Below are 22,939 nucleotides of genomic sequence, written 5' to 3'. Positions count from 1 at the left end.
CTCAATACTCCTGTGAAGCGCCTTGGGACGTTTCACTACGTTGAAGGCGCTATATAAATACAAGTTGTTTAAGCACTTTCCTGGAAGTTTTTATTTCCTGGGGTCGCTTTTCTCCATCACACTTTAGTGTTTAACTGATCTATTGCTGCTCCTTATCCACTCGGAAGAGAGCATAAACTGGAAGATGCTACAATATGACTTGACCTACAAACTGGATAGAGTGAGGGTCTTTTGCGCATGCCATCAAATGTGCTTCTCCAGTCTTAAAGGTGGTCCGTGAAAGCACTTGGTGAAACAAGGCTCAGTGCAAATTATTCAGCTGCTTTATTTCACAGGCAGAAAGTCAACATATAGAGCAAGCTATGATCCGACTCACTCAAATCAATCAATACAACTTGCCTGTGCATTATAATCCAACATAATGAACACATTCTGCTTCTCCACATCACTGGGTCACCTTACTTGATTTAAAATCATTTCTAAGCTTCTCGCTGCTGTTGGTCTTGACTGCAAGCACGCGTCTCTGTCCCTGTCCTTTACTGCTCTGTGCTCGCAAGCAGAGGGCCTACGCCAGACAGCCCCTTCTGAGCTTCTTGGGACCAAGGACCTCCTGACACAATGCGTGTGAGGTGTTTATCGATTACCGAGACAGATTAACGAATTGTTTATTGTTTACATTGCATTGGAAAACCGCTTCCGTATGTAACTCGAGAGCATTTTGACCACCTTATCTAAGTGCCCTTTTTAAACAAAATAAAGAACCTTGCGTGAATACATTTTATTTTAAAAACAAAACTCTTAAATGTAACACTATCCTCTTCCAAACCCTTTCTGAGAAAAATTGTCCAAATCCTAAAACATGAAAATTTGAATTGCTATTAATTTCCAACCCTCCGTCCATTTTTTTGAAAGCTAGACATGCTAACCACTTCTCATCAAATCGTCTATAAATATCAAACCCTGCAATAACTGCAATGCTTTAAATGTTCTCTGAACTTGAGTGGCTTTTCATCAGGCTCTGGGTCCTGTTGAAGCAACGACCGCCCCTGGAACTGTCTGCTCCAAACTTTGTTTTTGCGTCTTTTTATAAACCCTTCTAAAGTTTGTGAATTTATTTATTTTTGCACCACAGACTATCTTGTAATCCACGCACATTAAAAATAAAAGAGATTGTAGATTGGGGTGCACAAACAGATCTATTGTACACCCCACCTGATTTCTCCCCCCTTCTGTAATGGATTTGCCACGCCCCGTTTTGCACCCTAGCTAAAGTTGAATCGCAACACCTGGTGGGTGCTTTAAAGGTGACACAATTTGTATTTTGCGGGGGAAGAGAGAGAAAGGGGGAGGGGGGGCGAGCGGGAGAGAGAGAGAGAGAGAGAGAGAGATCCGCCTTTCGGTTTCCTGGTTTATCACTTCATCCCCTTGCCGATCTCGCTGTAAATTCACCTCCAGTTTGCCGCCCCCTTGCAATGGGCAGGTGTTTAATAGCCATGCTGGACGTCACCTAACCAATGCTGCTGGATTTATCGAATCTTTTTTTTTCTCTCCTACTGTCTTCAACCTTAGTGCTGTGCTGCACCAAGGGCTTTGGCTGGCATTTCTCAATTTTGGGAAAAACAAACTTGTAGGTAATCCTAAAATCCAGATGGGAGAATTGATCATCTGTGAACTCTATTGCGTAAATTGATATAACTTTTCCACCAGAGCAATCGGAGCAAATCATGAATTTTGAACCCTATATTAAGCGTGTTTTTAAGGTGGGGGGGAGGTGGTGATTTATTCCAGACGCTATTGTTGCTTCTGTACTAGAAGTTGTGCAGAGAAATGGGATTCCTGTTTGTTGTAAAAGAGGATGTTATGCTTCCTATTTATTCATTAATACAGTATGACTAGAAAAATGGCTGATCCTGATTGGACTAGACCAATATTTTCTGGCTCATTTCCTTTCCCCAAGTTACCTGGGCCTCAACTCCCCCCCTCCCCCCCCAATGCGTCTTGGAGATTGCTAATCTGCCGCTATAAAAGCATCAGTATCCGAGTAGATCTATGGAGTTGATTTTTGAGACCTCTATACACTGGCAATAGCCATAATGTGTTGTGTTTGTGTCTTGACACAGGCATTTTAAAATCTTAATCAATAGCTGGAGAGGAACAAAAGCACTCCTCCTTGCACATGCAAGACCTTTGTTACTCAAAAGTATTTTCTGTTGTATCAGTTCCTATAGAGTGGAGGGTAGCCAATGTAACCCCACTTTTTAAAAAAGAAGGGAGAGAGAAAAAACAGGGAATTATAGACCGGTCAGCCTGACATCGGTAGTGGGTAAAATGATGGAATCAATTATTAAGGATGTCATAGCAGTGCATTTGGAAAGAGGTGACATGATAGGTCCAAGTCAGCATGGATTTGTGAAAGGGAAATCATGCTTGACAAATCTTCTGGAATTTTTTGAGGATGTTTCCAGTAGAGAGGACAAGGGAGAGCCAGTTGATGTGGTATATTTGGACTTTCAGAAGGCGTTCGACAAGGTCCCACACAAGAGATTGATGTGCAAAGTTAGAGCACATGGGATTGGGGGTAGTGTGCTGACATGGATTGAGAACTGGTTGTCAGACAGGAAGCAAAGAGTAGGAGTAAATGGGTACTTTTCAGAATGGCAGGCAGTGACTAGTGGGGTACCGCAAGGTTCTGTGCTGGGGCCCCAGCTGTTTACACTGTACATTAATGATTTAGACGAGGGGATTAAATGTAGTATCTCCAAATTTGCGGATGACACTAAGTTGGGTGGCAGTGTGAGCTGCGAGGAGGATGCTGTGAGGCTGCAGAGCGACTTGGATAGGTTAGGTGAGTGGCCAAATGCATGGCAGATGAAGTATAATGTGGATAAATGTGAGGTTATCCACTTTGGTAGTAAAAACAGAGAGACAGACTATTATCTGAATGGTGACAGATTAGGAAAAGGGGAGGTGCAAAGAGACCTGGGTGTAGTGGTACATCAGTCATTGAAGGTTGGCATGCAGGTGCAGCAGGCGGTTAAGAAAGCAAATGGCATGTTGGCCTTCATAGCAAGGGGATTTGAGTACAGGGGCAGGGAGGTGTTGCTACAGTTGTAAAGGGCATTGGTGAGGCCACACCTGGAGTATTGTGTACAGTTTTGGTCTCCTAACCTGAGGAAGGACATTCTTGCTATTGAGGGAGTGCAGCGAAGGTTCACCAGACTGATTCCCGGGATGGCGGGACTGACCTATCAAGAAAGACTGGATCAACTGGGCTTGTATTCACTGGAGTTCAGAAGAATGAGAGGGGACCTCATAGAAACATTTAAAATTCTGACGGGGTTAGACAGGTTAGATGCAGGAAGAATGTTCCCAATGTTGGGGAAGTCCAGAAATAGAGGTCACAGTCTAAGGATAAGGGGTAAGCCATTTAGGACCGAGATGCGGAGGAACTTCTTCACCCAGAGAGTGGTGAACCTGTGGAATTCTCTACCACAGAAAGTTGTTGAGGCCAATTCACTAAATATATTCAAAAAGGAGTTAGATGAGGTCCTTACTACTAGGGGGATCAAGGGGTATGGCGAGAAAGCAGGTACTGAAGTTGAATGTTCAGCCATGAACTCATTGAATGGCGGTGCAGGCTAGAAGGGCCGAATGGCCTACTCCTGCACCTATTTTCTATGTATCTATGCTCTTGGCTGCCATAACACTAAATCCATAAGCTAGTTGTCATCGGGTTATGTCCTGCTGCTTGCACACTTATTTTCTTTGCCCCCGTATTTTTGGTTTTCCTGCCAGTTAGGTAGCGTTCTGATTGCTACCCAAGTGGACATGCCCGATTAGAGTTCTGTCCCATCTTTGGGAACCCAGTGAACTGCAAATACACAACTCGCTGAAATAAATCAATTCACATTATGCATGATCACCATGTACCTCTGATAGGCCATACCTCTTATTTATTTATATTTCTTCACGGGATGTGGGTGTTGTCGGCAAGGCCGGCATTTATTGCCCTCGAAGGTGGTGGTGAACCGCTGCAGTTCGTGTGGTGAAGGTGCTCCCACAGTGCTGTTAGGGAGGGTGTTCCTGGATTTTGACCCAGCGCCAATGAAGGAACGGTGATATATTTCCAAGTCAGGACGGTGTGTGACTTGGAGGGGAACGTGAAGGTGGTGGTGTTCCCACGCGCCTGCTGCCCTTGTCCTTCTAGGTGCTAGAGGTCGCGGGTTTGGGAGGTGCTGTTGAAATTATCCAATTTAATTAAAGTTTCCTTTTCTCAAGTTAGCTCTAATGGGGAAATCAATGGAGGCATGTGTACACAATAACCCACACTGGCCAAAGACAGTTAGAAAGGACCTGGTGAAAGAGTAGAGGCTGATGGGCATATTATTCTAAATATGGAACTTGCCAGAAATTGCATGAGGCAATTGGTTAATTCAACAACTTACTTTTCCTTTTTGGAATTTTTCCAAACAAGATGAGTTGGGAATTATTTTTCTAAATTGTACACTAATGCCAAAACATTCCCCCCTATTTCCCCCCCCCCCCCCCCACCCCACACTGCATCTCGCTCTTCTGCTATTTTAACTTCTCATCTTTTTAAAAACTTCATATTTTTCCAAATTCCTGAGTTGGCACAGTGCAATGTTGCTTGTACACACTGTCCAAGAGTTTTTCAGGTCACCAAGTTTGTGTTCAATACTGCAGGTTCCAAATGGCCAGTCCAATACAGTTATGCGTTGCTTCATAAATTCCACCCCCACCTGATCTCTTATCGTGCTGTCAGCAGGAAGGTGATGGGTGAGATCAGGCACGTTCCTTGCAGTGGGAAGGGGCAATTTTCCTGCAATGTGCACTTGCACCTCCTAGTGGTTCGAGTAAGAGTAGCGTTGTTGTAACAATTGTGGGCAGATTCCCTAAAGCGGGCTAAACAAAAATAGATTTGACCAGGCATCTTTGATCTCGTTTTTTTTGTTGTAAATCTGATGGTTCTTGGTGAGCTGGAGATGCTAAACTGAACACTAAAGTATCTGCAAACACTGCCTTGGGGGCAATAATCCAAAGACTTTGAGGAAGACCCTTTTAAGATCGAGTCATTAGGTGTTTTAAAGAATGCCTGCTGAGAGCCTTCTGATTTATTAAGGTAGGATTAGGACAAATACATTTCTGCCTCTTATTTTACATTCTTTAAACTAATGGTATTTGCAGGGCATACTTTTGGTCTGGGATCATTGATTTTCAATAACTTAAGTGGAGTGTTTTTATTTTTGTGGTGTGGGGTAGTATTTAGTAGCTTTAGAAATGCTCTACATCAATGTTGTGAAATTGTGCACTTTTATAATCTATGTTAACAATTAAACGTTGCATAAACTGTACCTCTTCTCTTATTTTTAAACTTAGGCAGTTCCAAGGCCACTCTGATGGTGTCAGCTGCACTGACATTTCGAATGATGGGACCAAGTTATGGACTGGAGCACTGGACAACACAGTCAGGTGCTGGGACCTGAGGGAGGGGCGTCAGGTGCATCAACATGATTTTGCATCACAGGTACACCATGTCCACTGGCTAATAGTGAGCTTGTCACCAGCGTCTCTACTCCATCTTTCCCCCATCTAATATATCATCTTTAATTCCCCCCTCCCCCAGGTTCCTCGAGCCATGCATCATTTCCTGTCTCAGGAATACTAAATCTCTCTCTGCTCTGCCCTGGATAGGTTGCTCGGAGGTGCAGAAGCCTAGGGCGATTAGGCCTCTTCCTCGCCCTTGAGTTATCACCTTTTATGGAAGTGACTGTATTCTGGTCCGTGCCTTCAGCTTGAGGGACAGTTGAGATCAGAAACCTGGAGAATGTTGAGTTGTGAATATGATCCCGTGTTCAAGCAGCACGATGAATTGGAGTAAAGCTGCCATATTCACGAGCACCTTCGCTCTCCTCCTTAATGGTAGTCATTTGTCCAAGTGGATTAAGTGTTGCTAGTACTAGGATAAATACAATGGATTGGATTGAATGCCTATAGATTGGTTTCTATCTTGAGGTACCTTCAGTGACCTTTCTTTTTCAGCCCCACCTTAGATTTCTGTTCCCAATGTGCACAGAGTAATTAAGAAGGGGTAATATTCTGCCCATCTTCTAATTTGAGTTTTCTCATGTTTTTGATATTTCTGGTCTACAGGGCAGGTGGGTATCTTGCTAAGTCTGTAAAATGGGCTTAGTGTGCAGTTCCCCCTCCCCCCACCCCCATTCCGCCAAGAATGGAGATGATTGGGTAATTCTAATTATGCTGGAGAAATCACCCTGCGTTAAACGGGAGGTGTAATCGCCCTGCCTCAGTCATGAGTTCTGTTTGCTATAGTTTGCAGAGACACACTTTTTTTTCTAACTAGCCTCTGTAGACTCTTTGCTGTAGTGCACTATTTAAATAGACTCTGTTTGCTGAGTACATAGACTTGGTTATAAAATGGACTGTTTGTTGGGAATCTTGCTGTAAGCTCTGCCCCGCCTCCAACTCATCAGCTGACACAGTGCAACTCATTGGCTAAAGCACTGGTGTCAGTAGACACTCTGCCAATTATTCCTGTGTCATGGTTAGCAGTGTCTGATTCTGATGATTGCCATGGAGATTAGGAACTCGCCATATGGTAGTCTTTAGTGGGAATCCCCATCCTAGGACTCTAGCTCTGCTAATTCCTTGTAGTCATTGAGATCTTTCACTGCCTAGACATTCAAAGATGTCAACAACACCACTCTCACTCATGGGTTCATGAGATTTGGCTTTCATATGTAACCAAACTCAAGGTCTGTTGGCTGCCTAAAGATTTGGAATTGTTCTTGTGCCAGATTGTTTTAATAAGACATTGGTAGTAATTAGAAGCTACAAGCAGAAAAAAAAACAACAACGTATTATAAGCCAACTGAAGTTTATTCCTCTCCATGATTTTCTTGTAATCCTATAGCTGACCGTAGTAAGTGACAGTCCCATGACATTGGGAATACAGCTATATTTTGTTGCTTTATACAGAGGTAGTATTTTTACTCTGTAATTAATGCTGTCTTTAAAATGTTTGGCCCCAACTAATTCATGCTATTTGAGGTGAACTGGCATTGGAAACCACTGATTATGAATTCATTCATCTGGTCAGCTTAAAAAACATTGTGATGAACAGCTATGATGACCAAGAGGCTATTCTTGGATGTAAATGATAGTTGCAAATATACTATTTACAGCAAATTCTTCAGACCCTGCCTCCACTTTCCAAGTCTTCTTTCTAATCCAGTCATGAGTTATTTTTATACGCCCAAGAATCCTGGTATTCTGGTCCAATTAGGTCTTTAGAACTAATGAGGTGTTCTAGATGATGTCTACATGGAAACAAATCTCTTAATCTACAAACATGAAGGTACAGCCGCTCTGAAATGGTTGTTGCACAATTATTTCATTAATGCTGACTATTTCTGAGATCAGATACAGGCCTCTGCTTTTTCTCGTTTGTACTTTGATAATACCTCCGTGGTCTGGTTTATAGTTCACTCGGACTCTCCCTGTCCGTTCCCGTCAATATGCATCTAGCCTTGCATGTGGATAAAGTATTGTGTGAGATACCAGAACACAAAGTAAAATCCAACTTTTTACACACACTTCTTTTTCCCTCACAGATCTTTGCACTAGGATGCTGCCCAACAGGGGGATGGCTAGCCGTCGGCACAGAGAGCAGCAATGTAGAGGTTTTACACGTCAACAAACCGGATAAATATCAACTTCACCTTCACGAGAGTTGTGTTCTGTCGCTCAAATTTGCCTATTGTGGTAAGAACAAACTTTGCGGTTTAGGAACATAGTGAGCCTGTTTCAGTTAGATCATGGCTGATCTGTATCGTAACTCCATCTACCCACCTTGGTTTCGTGACCTTTAATACCCTTACCTAAGCTTTTCAATTGACCTAACCTCAACAGCATTTTGGGGGAGACTGTTCCAGATTTCCACTACCCTTTGTGTGGGGAAAAAATGCTTCCTGACATCACCCCTGAATGGCCTAGCTCTAATTTTAAGCTTCTGACCCCTTGTTCTGACTCTCCCTGCACCCCCCCCCCCCCCCAAATCAGAAGGACACATTTATATAGCTTCTTTCAAGACCGCCGAACGTCTCAAAGTGCTCTACAGCCACTTTTGGAGTGTAGTCACTGTTGTAATGTGGGAATAGGTTCGGAGGAAATAGTTTCCACCTATTCCATCAACTCTCTTCATCTTAAACACCTCAATTAGACCACCCCATAATCTTCTGTGTACAAGGGTATACAAGCCTTTTGTAGCCTGTCCTCATAATTTTACCTTTTTAGCCCAGGTATCATTCTGGTAAATCTGCACTGCACCCCTCCCCTCTTCCACCTCCAAGACCGATATATCCTTTCTGGGCTGCAGTGCCTGGAACTGAATGCAGCTTCAAGAACGGTTCTAACATCTGTGGGCCGGAGCCTCCAAGCCTGGCCTTCATTTACTGTTGTAACTCTGTACATGTGAGACCATTCCTGCTGATTTTAACTGACCTGCTTATAATGTCCAAGCAGTAGGAAGGTGGATGTGGCATAGACATTGGATAAAAGCACTCCTTCGTTCTTTTTGCTGGTAATTCACTCACTCGATCTTTCTCCAGCAGTCTGGAGGCAGGAAAGCTTTTTAAAATATACATCCTATTGCTTGCTGCCTTAGTTTTATTATTCTGAAAATTACAACTGGTTTCTCCGTATTCCAACCCTCCACCGACGCCCCCCCCCCACTCTCCCAAATTAATCTTTCTGGAGTGATGCAGAACTGCTTATTGCAGGTGAAAATTCTAGAACTACTTGTGGTTGGGCGGCAGGGGGTTCTGTGCTTGGTTGGGCCTGGGTTGTTAACTATAGTTGGGCCACTGTCGGCGATATAGTGGTGCCTCCAATTTTCAGAATTTGTGCTATTTACAGCCAAAGAAGGATTTGAAAATGGGTGTTTGTAAAAAAAAAAAAATGTAGATGCAAACAATGCTGCCTGTAAGCTGCACTTTGTTCTGCACAGCCTGTTTCTTTCAATGTGCGGTCCCTTTAAATGTCTACGCATGCGCAATACTCAGTGTAAAAGCTTACGAGCGGCCTACAAGGGACCTTGCAGATTATTACGCAGCCACACGCACGCAGCTTAGAGGGAACATTGGGTGCAAGACGTGTTCCAGTATGGCCCCCTACCAGTTTGTTTTCTATTGATTAATTCCTGCTATTCTATTTATGCCCATTTGGAATGACAGGGTGGATGCGGGGTTGGGCTATAGGTGGCCTGACAGGCTCATTCATGCACTAACGCACTCTGGGTGAGTACCGGATTAGAGCCAATTCTAATGCTCTGAGTATTCCTCGGTTCTCACCATTGGCCTTAAGCGGGCATTGTAACTTGCTGTGACCAGTGATTTGAGAAGTGGTACTTGAGGACAATGGAGTAAAAGAACAGCGCTCCTCCGTAATGTCACAATGTAATCACTGTGCATTGCTGCTGAATTACACCAGTTCTCTCCTCGCTCCTTCCAAAATAAAAGCAAAGCTATGGTGCAATGGCTGGCGGGGGTGGGGGGGAGAGAAATAGCCAAAAGAGATTTGAAGCAGTAAAAAAAAAATAAGGCAACTTCAGAATTTTATTCCTTGTACACCAACAAAATTGTACTAATGAATGGGCTGAGCATCAAAAGAACAGAACAGATCGCCTATAAACCAGAATGGTCTGAGCTGGAGCAAACGTATCCCCCCTCCCGTGCTGTACAACATTTGGATGGAAGCATTATGCATGTTTGTTGTCCCGAAGCTTTAAATGACCGCTGCATGTACTGAACATGTAGAAAAATGTGGCCATGATGCACATCAATGATAGTTTTTATTCAGAAGGCAAAGGGATTATGATATTTATTTGCACATTAAATACAATGGCTCTGAATTTATCCCACGGGATGCCAGCATACGCATGCTTGCTGCTTTAGCTTGCTACTTTAAAGGAGGCTTTCACCTATTCAAAATAAGTTGCTTGTATGCAGCAAGGTTTATAAAGTGACAAACTCAGTCCTACAGTTGTGCATGCTACGGTTTGGCTATTGCCCAGTCTGTGCTCTCGGGTGAACTTAAAAGATCCCATGGCACTATTTTGAAGAGCAGGGCAGTTATCCCAGGTGTCCAGGCCAATATTTATCCCTTAATCAGCAAAAAAACCAGATTATCTGGTCATTATCACATTGCTGTTTGTGGGAGCTTGCTGTGCGCACATTGGCTGCCACGTTTCCCACATTACAACAGGGGCTACACTTCAAAAGTACTTCATTGGCTATAAAGTGCTTTGGGACGTCTGGTGGTTGTGAAAGGTGCTATATAAATGCAAGCCTTTTTTTTGTTAAAATTGTGTATTGGCCTTCTGTCCAAGCCAAGGAGGAGAGCTAAAATCTGTAGAACATGTGCTGAGCGAATTGAAGTACTAGCTTTCTGCCACTAGAGGGAACTTCCGCTTCACAAAAGCTGATTCTGCCACGTAAAATGAGGGATTGGGTGTCTTGCTTGTAGTCTGATTCTTAACTGAGTTGCCCCACAAATTATTTGTGGTTAATTCTTGTGTTGGGCAATTATGTGTTTGCCGTGCTGGCTTTATTATTCCATTTGTGTGAAGCAATTTTGTTTCCGATTGTCACTTTAAAAAAAAAAGTCACTGGTTTTAAAATTGCTACGGGCCAAAGACTATGCATGGCCCAGTAATTTAATTGATTGCACACTTCAGCGGTTAATTAATTATATAAAATTACGTTTGCAGAATTGCTTCACTTTCTGGCTTACCTTCCATCCACCACCTCCGTCTCCTCTTCTCCCTCCCCCCTCCCCCCCCCACTCCCCTCCCCCACATTCTGCTACAGAATTCTGAGGCTCATTCCAGACACTGAGCTTCAGTGCCTAACCAATTGCAACTTTTTAAAGCAGCTTTACCAATTGAATCCTCAGCCTGTTCCGAAATTGGTTGCCACCTCCGCGCTCTCCTTGCAAGCTAATATATTTTTTGATAGAGGTTATTTGCCATAAATCTTGCAGTTAACAAGATTGAGATTGTTCGGCACCGAGACATTTTGAAAGCTTTATTTCAAAGAGACCTTGCTGTCGAAAGATACAATTTCTAAAGTGCCACGTTCACATTCCGTCAGCAGCAGCAAGCTTTGTGTTTTTTTTTTACATTTCTCTTAAATTACTCAGTCTATTTTTTTTACTGTAAACTTTGTTTGGAAAATGCCCTGCCCCCGCTAATTGTGTTTCAGATTGCGTTTGGGGAGGAGGCTGTTTGGAAGTGTCAGTGTACAAACAATGGGTTGTTTTGAGCTTTGTATTCAATGGCTCAGACATACGGTCTGGGGGCGTTGATACTGCTAACATGGGTAGGCACCAGTGATGCATTTCTATTACATAGGAACGCAGTTTCCGAGGAGGGTGCATCTTAACAGGCAAGCAGTGCTCACTGTGTCTTGTTTGCACTTTCATTCCCTCAGCAGCCAGCACCTAATTACAACAACAACCACTTGCATTTATATAGTGCCTTTTACGTAGTAAAGCGTGGCACAAGAGCCTAATCGAACATAATTTGACGTCAAGCCATGCAGGAGCTATTGGGACAGGTGACCGAAATCTTGGTCAGCGGTAGGTTTTAAGAAGCGTCTCCAAGGAGGAGAGCGGTGTAGTGAGGGATGGAGAGGTTGAGGTAGGGAATTCCAGCATTTAGGGCCAAGGCCGCCAATGGCGGGGCGATTTTTTAAAAATTGGGAATGGGCAGGAGGCCAGAATTGGAGGAGCGCAGAGATCTCTGCAAAACATGTTTGAAAATTGGCGTCCTGCGTGGGTGCACAGCATCGTAGCTACCTGCTGCACAATAACAACCACTCGCATTTGTGTAGAGCCTTTGCGGCCGGCAAAACCTTCCCAAGTCGCTGCGGAGAGACCGAAGGGAGGAAATCGATGATGTGCCGATTAAAAGGAAGTGGGAGTGAGCGAAAGCTTAGTCAGTGAGGTGGGTTTCAAGAGATGGAAAGGCCGAGGGGTTTAGTGAGGGAATTCCAGGGGGCGGGCTGAAGGCTTGATAGTCAGTGCTGGTTGAAGGTGGGGGAGTGGACAAGTGACCATAGTCAGAGGAAGATTCCCCATTGGCTGAGGAAGATCCACATAAGCCAGATCTCTTGTGGTGCTGTTGGGCCTCTGGAAGCAGAAGCGTTGCTTTACCTCGCTGCAGCTGATGTCGGCGGCAGTTCGATAAATTATACCAAAAAATTAAGAGTAAATGTTGCAGTTGCCGATTTTCTTCCACCGTTGTGGAGGAAGAGCAGCTGTGAGTTGCGTCCGATCGGGGGTATTGGGAATCTAATCGGTCAAAATCCTCACTTTTTGCCCCAAATTCTGCGAAGCTGACACATGGACTGCTTAGTTTTACTGTGTAGAGTTTAAAAAAAAAAAAAATTTTTTTTTTAAAATATTGCATTTTCCAAGCTGAGCTTCAAATGAGTCAGTCGTTGCTGAGACGTGGGGCCAGGGCTTGCGGAGTGATGGAGTGCAGGCAGCTGGCTGGTCCAGGAGTAAGACTGAACAAAGGGAGTAGGATGGGGGGCCTTTTCTCAGGCTGTCCATTCTGGCTCAATCGATCTATTGTACATTAAAAACAATTTGGTGGTCTTGGGATCCTGTAGATGATGCTGTGAACACATTGTGACTGGAGTATAATGGCCCAATTGCTAACATTACGTGACCACCCCAAACTGAGCCTTTTAATAATCCTCTTAAAAAGATTGTCCCACTATACGCAATGCTGCAAGAGATCAGCTATTTTTATATTGCAGTCTGAGCAACAATTGCTTGATTCAGCTTTAATTGTTTAACCGCACTAGACGCTCTCTTGATCAGAACAGTGCCACTGGATAGACCAGCGATGCTTTGATATGTTGTGGTGACTTCAGTTTTCCACTGTTTGGCTCCACTAGGCGGAAGGGAAATGAGGCTCATTGGGATTTGTTCAATGTTACTTGGGTGCCATTTGTAAAGCCTGGCAGTAAATTGTATTACTGTCCCTCCCTTGGTTAATAATGGGGCCGCCTATGCGGAGTTGAAAGGTGCTGCTAGGTGGGCTCAGGCTGAGCAAGGAGCTAGAAGGTGAGACACGCTCGGATGGGCAGGGCATATCTGGTGAGGCGATGGAGGTCTCGGGCTGGCTTCAGCAAGGAGGAGCATGGCCGGGTAGGCGGTGCCAACGGCTTTACATTGTGTGAGACAGCAAGGTTCATGGGGAGGCCCCGACCTGTGAGGGAACATCAGCAGCAGGTCGGGGCCATAAAAGGAGCGACCTGCGGAGACCCAGGAGCAATGTGGGGGGGCATGTCACTTCAAGGTACAATGCAAGCTGGTGCAGGAGGGCGACGGCTGTGCAGAGTGATGTCCTCGAGATCCAGGTCGATGATTGGAGCGTGGGCAGATACAGCAGGAGCGGCGAGAGACTGTAGAGGGACGTGATCGGGGCCAGGGGCCCAGGAGCAGCACGGGCCAGCACACACTGCGATATGTGTGCGCACTAGGTCTGTGCAGCAGAGCTGGTCTCTAGTCGCCTTGGGGTGGGGTGGCTGGTGTGCAATGGCACCCCACGTTTTTTTAAAAAATCCATTCAAGATGTAGTTCGGGATCTGGAATATTGGGCCCAAGTTTCCACATGATAAAAAACGGGCGCCCCTCCGAGCTGGGCGCCCGTTTTTCGGGCCTAAAACGAGCGATTCTGGAGCGCTTTGCAGCTTCTTGTCTGCTTGGCGTGGCGCCCAGGGGGGCGGAGCCTACACTCGTGCCGATTTTGTAAGTGGGAGGGGGCGGGTACTATTTAAATTAGTTTTTTTCCTGCCGGCAACGCTGCACATGCGCGTTGGAGCGTTCGCGCATGCTCAGTGTGGAAAAAAAACATTGGCACTCGGCCATTTTTGTAGTTCTTTGTAGCTGTTTAGTTTTTGAACATTTTTTAATAAAAGTACATTGCCATCAGCACAGAGGCTTCTTGTAGCAGTGAGAAGGCTGCAGGAAGCCTCAGAAAGTTGAGGCAGCCGTTTCCCGACGACCTCCCCCTTTTGCCGTCGGGAAATGGCTCCTCAATTTCTGAGGCTTCCTGCAGCCTTCTCTCTTTCCCGCCAGCCGTCTGGAACGGCTCCATTCCCCCCCCCCCCCCCCCCCCCGGCACGTTTGGTAGGCGCCTGCCCACGTTCGGTCGGCTCCCTCCCCTGCGTTCAGTCGGCTCTCTTTCCCCCCCCCCCCCCCCGCGTTCGTCGGCTCCCTTCCCTTCCCTCTGCCCCCGCCCGCGTTCGGTCGGCTCCCTCGTTTTGTGAGGCTTGCTGCACCATTCTCCCTGGCTGAAGCACTTTCACACAGGTAGGAAGATGGTTTATTTAATCTTTTCTTTGCTTATAAATGTTTATTCAGGTTGGATTTATTTGTATAAGGATTGATTGTAGAATTTAATGAGTTCCCTTCACCACCCCCCCCACCCCCCCACCTCGTTCTGGACGCCTAATTTGTAACCTGCGCCTGATTTTTTAATGTGTAGAACAGGTTTTTTCAGTTCTACAAAAATCTTCACTTGCTCCATTCTACTTTAGTTTGGAGTACGTTTTCACTGTGGAAACTTTCAAATCAGGCGTCAGTGGCCGGACACGCCCCCTTTTGAAGAAAAAATTCTGTTCCAAAGTAGAACTGTTCTACCTGACTAGAACTGCAGAAAAAAAAATGTGGAGAATTGCGAATTCTAAGATAGTCCGTTCTCCACCAGTTGCTCCTAAAAAATCATGTGGAAACTTGGGCCCATTGGGTCCGTCATTGAAACACCTGTGAACTCATCCCTTTTTAGCGTGGAAGCAAATCATCCTCGTTTCGAGGGACCGCCTATGATGATGATGAATGAAACCAGGGATCACCAAAAAGGGACCGTTGTGAGGTTGGGGATGGGGGGAGAAATAAAAGCATCATTACCATGGGGACTGCTTTTAAGAATCAAGTTAGCATCAATTAAATGTTTTTCCATCAAGCAGTTAAATGTAAACTGAAGACTGTGGATTACTTGGAGAAATTACTTAGCTTGAGATTGCGAGGAAGGTGAATGAACACGGGCAGTGTTGTAATGACCTGGGTTAATGACCATCTCTGCTGATGTTCAACTGCTTCATACTGTCTGGCTTTGTGACTCCTCTCGGCCAAGGTTATTGGTTTTAAACGAGAGAAAACAAAGTCTGAGCCGGGGGTGGGGAAGGACAGAGATACTGAGTTACTCTGTGATTCACGAAAGTGTTAATGGTGAGGCTCTCGGGGCTATTGCTGTTCTGTTCAAAGTAAAACCGTTTGTGTGCTGACTGTGTCCGTTGCAGGTAAATGGTTTGTAAGCACTGGAAAAGACAACCTGCTAAATGCATGGAGAGTACCGTATGGAGCAAGTATATTCCAGGTAGGAAACCACCACGAGGGGGATTTTAACTGGGAGTGGATGTCAGCCGGGCGTCATGTGTCTGACGGTTTTAGATACAGGTTGAACCTCCTTTATCTGACATCCTCAGGACCTGGCCTGTGCCAAATAAGGGATTTTGTTGGATGAGGGGAGGTCAGTGGCCCGAGGTCGGGGGGGGGGTGGTGGGTGGTGGTAGGGAGAGAAAGGAGGTCAGCCTCCTAGGTAGGCCCAAAGTGCCGGCACGGCCCCAGAGTCGGGGTGGAGATCAGCTGCGTTCTGCACATGTGCCGCCGGAATCATGCCGGACGAGGGGTGGTGCCGGATAAGGGAGTCCTGGACAAAGGGAGGTCCAACCTGTACTATTTACATCAGTGTGTCCTGGTTGAGAATGTCTGCCAACTGATTTGTACGAGGTGAGGGATTGAAGAGAAAATCAAAACTTGTGGGCACTGTCACTTTAAGGGCCACCACCTTCAGGAGAGTTTGGCAAATACTTATTAATCAAAGGTTTGACCAGATTTCTTGTGGTGATGTTGCTCTTGAACCATGTTAGATGTGCAAGTGTGTCCTCTGTTAACATATCCTTGTCCAGCCTTATCCTTACTCACTGATTTCTTCCCTCCCACTCTTTACTCTTTCTCCCCCCCCCCCCCCCCCCCTCAATAACTCTGCTGAGATGAGGAACTCTCCCCTTGTGGGCAATCGCCAGGATGATTGCATATCTACACTTGTGCTGTGAGATTACCCACCTTGTATAGCACATTTTACGTAAGCTGCACTGCTGGTTCTCTTCGGTCCCTAAAGAATATTTCATATGTTTTGGAAAAAAAAAATTGTGTTGTGATCTATGAGGGGATATATTTTCTTAAATTCCCGAAGTGCCATCATACAAACATACGCTTATTGCAGTTCTCTTGCTTGGGGCCTGCTGATAATGTGTCTGCTTCACACTCTCAGCAAAACAGCAATGCAAGATTTGCTGTGCTTTCTGCCTGCTTTTAAAGATGTTCTTTCAAGAACAAAGGTTTCAATGTGTAACTTGAGCTCATCCAATGACTGCCACACCGTGTGATGCGTATACTCACTTGAGCGAGCCATACGTTCCAAGGAGGTTCCAGCTTCTCTCTCCATTCGGTTCTCTGTTGGCTGACCTCAATCAAGGTGGCTGGGGGGGTCGGGGATTGCCACAATCGCCTTTTGTGTCCTTCGCCAAGATTGACGCTTTTGATTGCTATCCAATGACCCTCTGTTGAGAGTGGGTGGTGTAGGGGGCTTGGCTCTCCATTGGTTGAACACCTTGTTGATGGTTATCCAGGCTTGCCATGGGTGTATAGCCACTTACAGGCAGTACCAAGGAGCATGTCACCACTTCCTTCCAGAATAGCAGTCGGAAAGAATGGGAGGGGAGGGCGGGTAAGGTGTAACTTTTTCCTTAAATTGTAGATTAATATTAGTATGTGACTCCAGGATGGGAGTATACATGCACAGCTCCAAGTGACACCAAGCTGTTCACACAGGACCCCAGATTTGGTCCATGGTTTGTGCTGAGTTCATGGAGGCTTATACTGCACAGAAGGAGGCCATTTGGCCCACCGTGCCCGTGCTGGCTCTTTGAAAGAGCAGTAACTTGAGTTAACTGATCTCGGTTGAAGGAATCCTTGTGCTGCTGCAATTTGTCTCATCGACCGATAGATTAGGGAGGGTAGGAAAAAAATCAGGCAAGAGCTCTCCCAGTCCTGATTTTTGTAATCATTTGGTTTCTGATGGAAAAGGCATGGCAGGTTTCAGCTGAGGCGAGACCGTCCTTGGATTGAATAGCCCGACAATGCACAGTATGGGCTCGCTCATGGAAAAGTGGGTGTTTCAGCGATGGCTGCCGATGCCTGTGGAACCATACCCTTGTTAAGAGTCGGCTCCTTCAGGAGAGGAGAGCTAGCTGTTCAGTTGGTTATACCACACACACTCATTCCGTTACAATAAAAAGTATAAATACTGTACTCCACTTCTGCTTCACGTTCCTTTGTTGTATTCGATTTTATTTATTCCTGGTGGTCACTACTTTTTTTTTTTCTTCTTCTTTCAGTCCAAAGAATCATCGTCTGTGCTATGCTGTGACATCTCCGTTGACGACCAATATGTTGTTACTGGCTCAGGGGACAAGAAGGCCACGGTGTATGAAGTAATTTACTGAGAATTCAATTCTTTCTTGGGGGGGAGATAAGGGGGGGTGGGATGGGGGGGGGGTGGTGGGAGGGAAGGGAGGAGGGGAGCCTTTTAACAGATACCTTGAACCCGTATTGCCATATTGCCCAAGGATCACGTTTAATGGAGTCCTCGCTGGAAGACTATCAGATGTGGCCTTGACTTGGATGTTGAAATTTAAACTTTGACTTTGCTTTGACAAGAGGATACACGAGTAGACCAAAGCGGCGGATGTTCACCTGAGGAAGAAGGGTTTCTCTACTCAAGATTCCATGGCTCAGCTAACTCCAGATTTGATGTTAATGTTTAGGGTAACACATTAATTGTACATTTTTGTTTTTAGTTTTTTGTTATCTGTAACTTTTAAAATCCACTGTTGGGTTTGGTCATTTGATGGGGAGAAATGTGAAGCTGCTTGATTTTAAGGCAGTGGTAACTCCTCAACAGCATGTTGCCCCAGGATCGGCGAAGGTCCTTGCAGCTACGGAACTTTCCATCCTAATATTTTCACAACGAATTAAGCTTTAAACCATATTTATAAAACTGCGTCTTTTTATGGTGTGCTGTTCATTTGTAGAACAGTGTGAAGCATCACTCTCCTCTCCTTCCCAACCATTCCTCCCCCACCCCCTCATTAATATAAACTAGTGTTTATATGTTAGCTTTTGATAGGCAGCTGTTCAAATGTGAATATAGGAGTTGCCTGCTTTTGAAATTTTGGCTCCCGGTTTTATTGGCCCATTCTTGGTTCAAGGTTTATCATTGATCAATGCTCTTGTCTAACAACTGACATGGGTAATTCTCTGCCGTGCCAAGGATTGTAATTTCCACCATTGTGCAAAAGGAACTTTCTCGCAGTGTGAACATAAGACTCTAGAGCAATCTTTTTTTTGGAAGCTGTAGGGAGATCTTTGAGGAGGCAGGAGGAGAGCACAGGGATTGCACTTAATCCAGTAGACCATAAATGTGATGTTATGAAATAGGTTGTTTTTTTTTTCTTCTTAGAAATCAAAAAAATCCTTGTTGAACCATCAATCTATTTCATTCATCAAAAAAAAAGTTTGTCAAGCTATGTCTCGCTTGGCTCAAGGCTCAACTGAGAAGCGAGCGAGCAAACTGGATGGTGACAATCCACAACACAGAGCAATTCATATATATATCAAAGCAATTCATGTCATTTTAAACTGAAGGATCGCAAGCCATTATGGTCCATCGATGTCCAGTTGGATTTAGAAGCTGTGCATTTATTTCACTTGCGTTTCTGAAACTATGCCTGCAGACATCACATCATTTTGTTAATATAATCGAAGGCAGGTGTGCTGCTGTTGGCATCACCGCTTGGATTTGGAAAGGAATTCTGAATGTTCTATTTTTTGAGGCTTTTGGATTTCTTTATTTTTGGGGCAAGTTTTTCTTTCAACGCAAGTGGACAACTTGTGTAATGAAATGTCCTGTCTTATTGTAGAAGCATCACGGACAGTAGGGTGGCCACTTGTTAATTCTCATTTGCAACGTACCCTCACTGCTCTGGTTCAGACATGCGGTTTGAGAGCGATTGGATGTGATTTTGCCATCCAACATGTTTTGTCTTCTCTCCCTTTCTTGCCCCCGCCCACAACATTAAAAGCAATGATGGGAATGGTATTTGCCACCCATTGTTTGTCTTCACAATGCTAACTCCTTGATGTACAGTTCCACATGCGCTAGTTACCTTCCCAGTATTTTGCCCAAGTTGCCATTATTTTGTGTGTGCCGGAACGGTGTGTCTCCACCGACCATCTTACCTTGACAGATACTACCTCCATGCAAGACCCTGTCTTTGTCTGACGTCTATACAAGCGCACCTTCCAGCAGATGTCACTGGGTGGTGATCAGGAGTGAGAACCTAGGTCTGATTCTCCCATTTTATTCAGCACCCCCATCCCAGTGTTTGAGATCAGCTAATTCCGCACAGTCCAGTGATCAAACTGGGTCCTTCCCAGTCTGCATAGCTGACTTGTAGCCTGGAAGTGCACTTGCCAATCCTGTTCTCGTTGGTTTTTGACGGTAAATTGTTGTATGGGGGTCCTACTAATAGAACGTTCGGTAAATGCTTTCCGGTGGTGGTGGTGGTGATAGAGGGTTCAAAAGAGCGTCTGTTGGTCCTGTCAACACTTGCCCAACTTCATTACATGCCGTTTCCACTAACTCTTTGCATTTCCCAGAATATCCAAAATAAACGGCCTGTAGGCTAGTGACTTCTCTTAAACGCTTAAACACTCGCGTACTTAGCATTGGAATTTTGCCCTTTTGGGAGGAAATGGTCAAGCGTGCAACTATTTCCAGAGAAGTGGCTATTTGGGCATAGTTGTGGGCCTTCAGGATGTGGGAGTTCTGAGAAAATTGGGTTTTTTACAACACCGAGGAAGGGGAAAAAAGCTGTTGACTGGCATGTGTAGCAGAGCATAAACCAAATAAATGATCTGTCTGGTTTGACTCATCCAGGTTCTGGAAGCTGCTGCTTATGCCGTACTTCTATATTTTATTCTAACTCTGTTCCACTAAAATTATATAAATATATATAATATAATGTACCTCTTTTTTTTTTTTTCTTGTTTCATGGCCTTCCCATTTTGGCCAGTTCTGAAGCTAAATGTCTCTGATTCTGGTTGTGATTGGGAATGGTGCACACTACAGCAATGGAACGGGAGCGTCCAAGTTACTATGAAGACCACTCTCTAGTAAAGCCTCCAGCTGAGGTCAGGTCCACAGGCAGCTGTCGGTGCCTCAGTTGAGTCAATTCCTCTATGTTATGGATGTCTGCAATGCAAGAAGGTTGTATACATTTTTTTTTTGTTTATTGCCTCCACAGTTAAAATGAATGACTGACTGTATACATTAAGTGTGCCCTAAATTATCAACTTGTATATTCTCTTTGGTTGGTAACTGTGCCACGAGCCTTTCTCATGGAGGAAAGAAATTGCTAAATTCCTCCGTGACCCCCACGTTTTTATTTTGGCCAATATGGTGATTTGTAATGTCCAAAACCCTTCCATGTTTCATGCTTTTGCATCCCAGTTTGGGATGAATTTGTAGTCTATTCCTTTAAAATCCCAATAAAATATTTTGTATGTGATGTCTTTTTATTATGCCTATTTAATTAGACGTGAGTTTCTCGTGTGTTGCTCAGAGTCACACAAGAATATATGCACCGACCTAGAAAACCAAAAAGCTGATGGCCCCTGAAAAAGTTGGTCTCTTGTGTCTGCTGCTGCTTAAAGTCTGACATGTGAAAACCAGTAGTTACAATGTTCCGTGGGGGGGGGTCACTATTGACCAGAAACTTAACTGGACCAGCCATATAAATACTGCGGCAACACGAGCAGGTCAGAAGCTGCCTATTCTGCTGCGAGTGTCTCACCTCCTGACTCCTCAAAGCCTTTCCACCATCGATCTACAAGACACGAGTCAGCAGTGTGATGGAATACTGTCCACTTGCCTGGATGAGTGCAGCTCTAACAACACTCGCAGCTCATCGCCATCCAGAACAAGCAGCCTGCTTGATTGGCACCCCATTCACTCCCTCCATCACTGGCGCACCGTGCCTCCAGTGTGTACCATCTACAAGATGCATTGCAGCAACTTGCCAAAGCTTCTTTGGCATCACCTCCCAAACCCACGACCTCTACCACCTACAAGGACACCATCACCTGCAAGTTCCCCTCTAAGTCACACACGATACTGACTTGGAATTTTATTACCGTTCCTTCATCGTCGCTGGATCAGAATCCTGGAACTTTCTCCCTGACAACACTGTAGGAGCACCTTCACCGCACGAGCTGCAGCGGTTCAAGAAGGTAGCTCACCATCACCTTCTCAAAGGCAATTTGCGATGGGCAATAAATGCCGGTGATGCTCACATCCCATGAACGAATTTTTTAAAAACTGCGTGGCCGCCTGGCACACTGCAGCTCCCGTGCAACTGGCTCACTGGCTTTTAAATAGGAAAAACTACGCGCGCTGTATTTTGAGTGGACCACGCAGCCTCTTGAAAGATACGAACCATGAGCTAAGCTGGCAGCGTTTTTCCTTGAATACAAGTGAAGGAACACTGGTTACAGGGCACCTTAAGCTGTAAGTATACCCAATGTTCCAGTTAATTTTTTGGGGAGGTGTCCATGGCCCTTTCAAGGGGCTGCAGGTCATGGGTTTAAGCTGCACTGCAAGACTTGACCACATAATTAAGCCTGATGCACCAGTGTAGTACTGAAGGTGTGCTGCATTATCACGGCTGCCATCTTTTAGATGAGCTGTTAAACGGAGACCCCGCCTTGGGTGGCCATCAAAGATTCTGTCGGACTTCTCAGTTTATTCTTCAATCAACACCATCAGAACAGATTGACCAGTGATTATCTCTTGTGACCTCACTGTGTGCAAATTGGCTGCCATGTTAGATGCTGAGGGCTGCTTCCTTTGTCTAGAACGAGGAGTAATTGTCTCAATAAAAGGGGCTGGCCATTTAGGACTGCTGAGAAATTTCTTCATTCAGAGGGTGGTGAATCTTCGGAATTCTCTACCCCAGCGGCTATGGATGATGAAACATAGAAATTAGATGGAGAAGTTGGCCATTCGGCCCTTCGAGCCTGCATCGCCATTCAATAAGATTATGGCTGATCATTCAACCTCCGTACCTCTTTCCTGCTTTCTCTCTGTACCCCTTGATCCCTTTGGCCGTAAGGGCTATATCTAACTCCCTTTTGAATATATCTAACGAACTAGCCTCAACAACTTTCTGCGGTAGAGAATTCCACAGGTTAACAACTCTGAGTGAAGAAGTTTCTCCTCATCTCGGTCCTAAATGGCTTACCCCTTGTTCTTAGACTGTGACCCCTGGTTCTGGAACTCCCCAGCAACTCTAACCTGTCCAATCCCATCAGAATTTTATATGCTTCTATGAGATCCCCTCTCATTCTTCTAACCTCCAGTGGATACAAGCCCAGTTGATCCAGTCTCTCCTCATATGTCAGTCCTGCCATCCCAGGAATCAGTCCAGTGAACCTTCGCTGTACTCCCTCAATAGCAAGAACGTCCTTCCTCAGATTAGGGGATCAAAATTGAACACAATATTCCAGGTGTAGCCTCACTAAGGCTCTGTACAACTGCAGTAAGACCTCCCTGCTCCTATATTCAAATCCTCTAGCTATGAAGGCCAACATGCCATTTGCCACCTTCACCGCCTGCTGTACCTGCATGCCAAACTTCAATGAC

General features: G+C 45.1%; 1 protein-coding gene across 2 annotated transcripts in view; it reads left to right on the top strand.

The window, feature by feature from the left end:
• Positions 1-17,706, top strand: part of LOC139228567 (transducin-like enhancer protein 1) — a 158,188-nt gene extending 140,482 nt beyond the window's left edge. For both annotated transcript variants that reach the window (XM_070859693.1, XM_070859692.1), the window contains 4 exons: positions 5,398-5,545; positions 7,653-7,803; positions 15,414-15,490; positions 17,574-17,706. In XM_070859693.1, coding sequence (XP_070715794.1) covers positions 5,398-5,545; positions 7,653-7,803; positions 15,414-15,490; positions 17,574-17,681 — 484 coding nt within the window. In that variant the 3' untranslated portion in view covers positions 17,682-17,706. The remainder of the gene's footprint in view (positions 1-5,397; positions 5,546-7,652; positions 7,804-15,413; positions 15,491-17,573) is intronic.
• Positions 17,707-22,939: the final 5,233 nt, after the last annotated feature.

Source organism: Pristiophorus japonicus, chromosome 18 (genome assembly GCF_044704955.1).
Source record: "Pristiophorus japonicus isolate sPriJap1 chromosome 18, sPriJap1.hap1, whole genome shotgun sequence".
Classification (NCBI taxonomy): Eukaryota; Metazoa; Chordata; class Chondrichthyes; family Pristiophoridae; genus Pristiophorus; species Pristiophorus japonicus.
Note: the sequence above shows the minus strand (reverse complement) of the source record. Positions and strands in the feature narration are given on the sequence as shown.